Raw genomic sequence first — 5,896 nt, 5'->3', positions numbered from 1 at the left:
GTGTGTATGAGAAGAGAATTAAAAGATGCACACATAGCTACAGTCTAAGGGTTTCTGTCAACTGTTAGCCACAGTTATTAAAGAACTAGGGAGTCCGTTGAGCGGAACCAGTTGAGGTGGCTCGGGCACCTGTTTAGGATGCCCCCTGAATGAGGTATTTCAGGCATTTTCCCCCGGGAGAAGGCCTCAGGGCAGTACCAGGACACGCTGGAGAGACTATGTCTCCTGGCTGGCCTGGGAATGCCTTGGGGTTCCTCCTGAGGAGCTAGAGGAGGTGTGTGGGGAGAGAGGGAAGTCTGGGGTGCTCTGCTTGGACTACTGCCCCCGCAACCCAGTCTCAGATAAAGTGGATGAAGATGGATGTATGGAGTCACTTTTGCTATAGCTCTAGAAAAGTTTTAAAATAATGTTTTATTTCATGTTTTTTATTTCTTTACCATTATTCTCTTACGAGCTGATACTCCCATGTTTTTCTGTCATTGTGAGTATTATTTTGGCAAATGAAGTCGTAGCGAGTTCAGGGGCTCAGAGTTGAGACCTGAGCCTGGGCTGTAGCCACATCTTGCAGACTTGACTCAGCTGACAGCAACTGGTGCTGCCAAATTTGAGATCCTCACTCGGCCTCAGACACGAAGCTGCTGTGTAGTTTTGCTTTATTTCATCCGTCACTGACTGTTGGCTACACTCTGTCTCCACCTCATCTCAATTTCTGTTCTGCTGGCACATATGAAAGCAGATTATTAGCATAGCCAGAGAGAGAGAAAAAGAAATATCATGATAAAAACACTTGAAAATAACCAGACCTGAAGCCTGCCCGAGCCTGTAGGTTACACAACAAATTGCCTGTTTTATCAAGAACTTGGACTAATTCTTACCACATTTGTAAATCACTTGGGCTGTGTTATTGTGTACATGAAACATTTTTTCCACTTGTTAATAGACAGGGTTGTGGCAGTGGAATATGGCCAAAGTAAAGTTCAGCAAAATGTACCCCAGACTCAGCTATATCAAACATTTACAGCACAGCCAGCATTTAATCTGTAGTTCAGGCTCTCGGGCAGAAGCTGATTCTGATTCATATGCTCCTACCTGGCCAATCTACGGCCATCTGATACACTTACAGATTGAATCTTCCCCAAAACATGGGTTCATTATTTCTTGGCGTACTGTGCGTATCCCTGCAACGATAGCTGTGCACACTTGTCCCGTGAGGTCGTGACTCTGGATTTTCTGGGGGACAGCCGGTTGCTAAAATGATAGTTCTGATGGATAGTTTTCTCTGTGATCCCTCACAGCTGTCCGGGAGGGGGGAGGGGGTCTCCAGAGAACCAGTCCTTGTTTTCATGTTGATTATCACAAATCTGGTGTTAGGGAAGGGACAGTTGGTCGGTTTGTATGTTCAGGCAGGAGCCATGTTTGAAGCACTTTCCAAGCCAGTTTTGAAAGAGAGTTTTTCATGTGGTTTCGACAGTGACTAAAAACTGCATTTATCTAACCAAAAGAGAGCATATGCACTTGCCATATAATTTTTGTTCAGTGTCAACACCGAAATCTATAAACCAGTTCTTGGTTTGCTATCATATTGTTGTTGTCTGCGTGATAGGGTGTCGTTAGATGTTGCGGCGTGGGTGGACTTTCTGTCAGTTTGCTATGTTTTGAACTCTTAATTGGCTCCTAATTTTAGATGTATTTAGAAATAACATTTATTTCAACTGGCATCTATGTAATTTAACTTTTCAAATTGCACACTGAGCTGCATTTATAACAAAATGCTTTATTAATTCTGTTCAAACCAGAGCTGTCACACATGGCATAAGTGAACTCTGACATAACTTTGTTTACAAAATCTGTCGTCCCATTTTACTTTAATGTAAAACTAAATATAAATGTTGTTTCACTAAATATGCAAAAACGTCCCCAACAGCATTAATAAGTACTTGTATTAGAAAGAGCCCTGGCCTCTAGAATCTACTGAGGTTAAAATTAAGGTGAGTTCTATTGTTGATCAAAGTAAGTAATTGTTAACTTTTGTCTATGGAAAGACACTTTTATGAGACACTCATAAATTAATTCCACCTCTTTCAACTTTGACCTTTAAAAATATATATTACAAGGAAAAAAATAATCTGGTGAGAATAAAACAGAAGACCCTCCCCTGTGTTCCCATAAAATTCAGACAACCCCATTTTTAGCAAAAACTACATATCCACCTCCCGCTTACGGTCTCCGTTTGCATAATGGTTTTTCCTTGCTAACAGATGAAGGAGGACATTACATGGAGCATTTTCTTTTCAGCTGATTAACCAAGAATATACAGAAAGCTATGATGATCAGTTTTAACAGCGTCTGACTTTCTGCCAAAGTTCACCATGTACACAAACAGAGCAGAGCATCATCAATTCAAGTGGAAGGACAGCTCACAAATGTGAGCTCCGTCGTTGTGCCTGGCAGCCCTTTGAGGTTTTCACACTTTCCAAATATACCTGGAATGATTTCAGTGTGATATATAGCCACTGTTGGTTTTTCGGGCACGTCTATGACTTATATCTCTACTGTAGATGAACCTTGTATTCCCAAGATGGAGCCCAACCCTGTGACCTCTATCCAAACCGGTACTTGGGCCAGTACTTGATCTGGGTACGCCTCGGTGCTGTTCCTGCATGAATGTTAGCCTTTGTGAGAGGTGTTTTGGGCGGTGGGGTTTTCCTCCTCTCTTTGCGTCTGTCTGCGATGGTGAAGCCTCTCTCACTCCTATCGTGCAGACTGACCCTGGGCAAGAAGTGAGTAGAGACATGCTGGGACTTGACCCGGGGGCTGGAACCCATTTTAGCTTTCCCTCTCTTATTGAGGGCCACGAACCACTCGCGACCAGTCCTGTGGTTCCTGTGGATCACTGAGGCGTAAGTGTTGTAGCTGTTCTCTTGGAACCGCTCCCTGAACTTACAGTCATCTGTGAACCATTCCTACAAAGGAAGGGAAATATGTATTAACAGGTGTTGCCTCTTACCTTGTTCTCTTTAATCTAACGTGACTCAGAAACAGGAACTGGAATTCATTGGTTTAGATAAGTCAGTGAGGCTATTTGTAATTCATTTTTGAATAACAAATCTTCAAATCTAATGCATTTACAAATTGTTCCACATGCTCCGTTTCTGAGTACTGGACACATGTTAACAGGCCTCAGCTGCAGGACATGTGGGAACGCTGTTTGCTACCATGTAACCTAACCCTGTGTTTTTCCTCTTAGATAATTACCAACAGTATAAGTCGGGGAAAGAAAAATTAATGGCTCCTATACTTGACAGAAAAGCTCTGACCCACAAGCATCTGCACTCCCGGATCATATGTAATACAATTAATACGACATTCAGAGTGGGTAAACACTGGAAGCTGACCTGTAATTGCTTGCTTGACAGCCTCTTTGCAGGGTCAGTGTTAAGTTTAATTGCTGCTGTAAAACAGTGAATGCTCAGTGAACAGTAATTGCTGCTGTAAAACAGTGAATGCTCCAGAATAAATTAGGGAGACTTAACCTTTATCTTGGATGCAGGTTTTGAAGTCAGCAAAAAAAAATTTCTTATCACAGAGTTGTTGTGGCTTACAGTAACAGAGCCTCTTGTCTAAAGGCCAAAAATGTATTACAAAGAACCTCTGACTAACCATAAACTGTCAAATGCAAGACAGGCTGTTGGTTCTCTGATCATTTTGTTTGTTGCAATAACTTAATTTCACAGAATTGTGTTCATTAATCTGTTGAAGTTCTGTTTGATCAGTCAGTTTGGTACTAGAGAGGGGTTCTTTGGTTGTACTGTGTTAATCTGATAAAGCAGAACCCTACTAAACACTGTTTGATAGAAAAGATGTTGATAGACTTGGGTTTTAAACCATTGGTGGTCCGTGAAGGCGTTTGAGGTGGTCCTTGACCGTGCAATCAATAATGTAGTTTTACTGTTGTTACTCTTGAATGATAATAAAAAATGTTATAAATGCGTAACAGCACTGTTACATCGTTTGTTGCAAGTAAGCAACATGTTGAAAGACTGCAAACGATTCAGAATAAGGCAGTAAGATTGATGTTAAAATGTTCATATTATACTTGATCTACTGGTGTGCACAACAGCTTGTCCTGGTTCCCTGTCGAAGTCAGACTTTGCTACAGTTTAAGTAATGTTAACAAATTAACTACTGGAATATCCAGATCAGATTCATAATTATTCAACATGATCTGTAAGAAATGGAAATTTAAGAACTCCTCAAATCAGAAACAATGTTTTAAAATACACAGTTATTTTCAGAGCAGCATCTGAATGGAATAAACAGGGAATCAAAGAATTAGCCAGTATTTCTACATTTAAGAAATACCTAAAACTGCATTTAATTTCTACTATTTGCTTGACTGTCCTTTAGGTTAGTGAATTAGTGACTGTAATTTTTATGATGCTTAGTGTTATGGAATTTTAATTGTAATTACTATGATGTGTAAATTTTAATTTTATGTTATGTATTGAATAAGTGGACCCCAGGAAGACTAGCAACCACTGTTGTGGAAGGTAATGGGAATCCAGATAAATAAACAGACTAACTGCAGGAATCTTGAATAAGTGTTTAAACTAATCTTGTTTTGTTTTTTAAACTCATTTGCATGTATAGCTTTTTATTTGTGACTAAACAAATATATAATATTTAGAAAAGTCTAAGAGACTTTCAGAATTAAAACGGTGCCCATTTGGTCTATCTACCCCACAACAGTGGTTCTCAGGTTAGTTCTTAGCCAGAATGGTGTTCCCTGGGTCACAATGCTTTCCATCATTGCCAACCACTGTCCAAAGCCTTCAGATGCTATGATTTGTGGTTTACTACTGCAGAATTGTAGGCATGGAATTTATATGTGATTATAGCATTTTTCAGATTCTTCTTGTGGTGAATATTTTAATGGTATTCAGAAAGATGAAACAATCCAAGTCCAAATGCCAGTGGGGTAGCTTTCAGTCCATTTTAGCCAAAGATGGTGCAAAGATCCTGTCAAATGGGGACAGCAGTGCACACTTTTGGACAGTCTTCTCTCAAACATGCACTTGTTTGTACACATAGAAAGTGATGGAAGTTGTTAAGAACAACCATTCTGCCACAGAACTGTTCATATCCTACACATAGGTGCTGACTGTGGCTCAGGCTGTACCAAACACAAACAGTTGTGAATGATGTGCCACTATGGCCTTCCCGAAAATGTAAAGGCAGTACTGGCACGATATTCTGATGTATCTCTGTCAAAATCTGAGCTGTGGAGACGGCAGAGACGTACCACGTTTAAGTTATTCAGTGTGACTGAGTGTTCCTTTTGGCTGTTGTTTTTTAAGGTGATTAGAAAATTGTATGGAGCTTTAGAGTCGTTGCTTTGGGTGGGCTGAAATGATGCAGAACTCTGCATTTGAGCAACATACCATCTGTGGTACTAATCATGAAGTTATAGATTTGGAATCAAATCAGCTGGAGCATATCTGAATGTACTCGCACACAAGTACATGCAGAAGCGTGCATGAAAGGAAGAAGCCTTGGCTCTTGTTGTGTTTCATAGGGTTTAATGGCTGCAGCCAGACTCCAGAGAGCCTTATCATCCTAACAGAGCACTTCGCTCTCAGAGTGCAGGTTTACTTGTGGTTCCTAGAGTCCACAGAAGTAGAATGGGAGGCAGAGCCTTTAGCTATCAAGCTCCTCTCCTATGGAACCAACTCCCAGTCTCAGTTGGGGAGGCGGACACCCTCTCTACCTTTAAGATTAGACTTAAGACGTTCCTTTTTGATAAAGCTTATAGTTAGGGCTGGATCAGCCCTTAGTTATGCTGCTAGAGGCCAAGGCTGCTGGGGGGCCCCATGATGCTCTGAGTTTCTTTCCCCTC

General features: G+C 40.9%; 1 protein-coding gene across 1 annotated transcript in view; it reads right to left on the bottom strand.

Moving 5' to 3' along the window:
- Nucleotides 1–2,589: 2,589 nt before the first annotated feature.
- The window catches only part of fgf5 (fibroblast growth factor 5), an 11,151-nt gene continuing 7,844 nt past the window's right edge, over nucleotides 2,590–5,896 (bottom strand). The window contains exon 3 of the mRNA XM_020595348.1: nucleotides 2,590–2,963. Within this exon, the coding sequence (XP_020451004.1) occupies nucleotides 2,601–2,963 (363 nt within the window). The 3' untranslated portion in view covers nucleotides 2,590–2,600. The remainder of the gene's footprint in view (nucleotides 2,964–5,896) is intronic.

This window comes from Monopterus albus, unplaced genomic scaffold (assembly GCF_001952655.1).
Source record: "Monopterus albus unplaced genomic scaffold, M_albus_1.0 scaffold26.1, whole genome shotgun sequence".
NCBI lineage: Eukaryota > Metazoa > Chordata > Actinopteri > Synbranchiformes > Synbranchidae > Monopterus > Monopterus albus.
The sequence above is the reverse complement of the archived record's forward strand: the minus strand, read 5'-3'. Positions and strand labels throughout refer to the sequence as shown.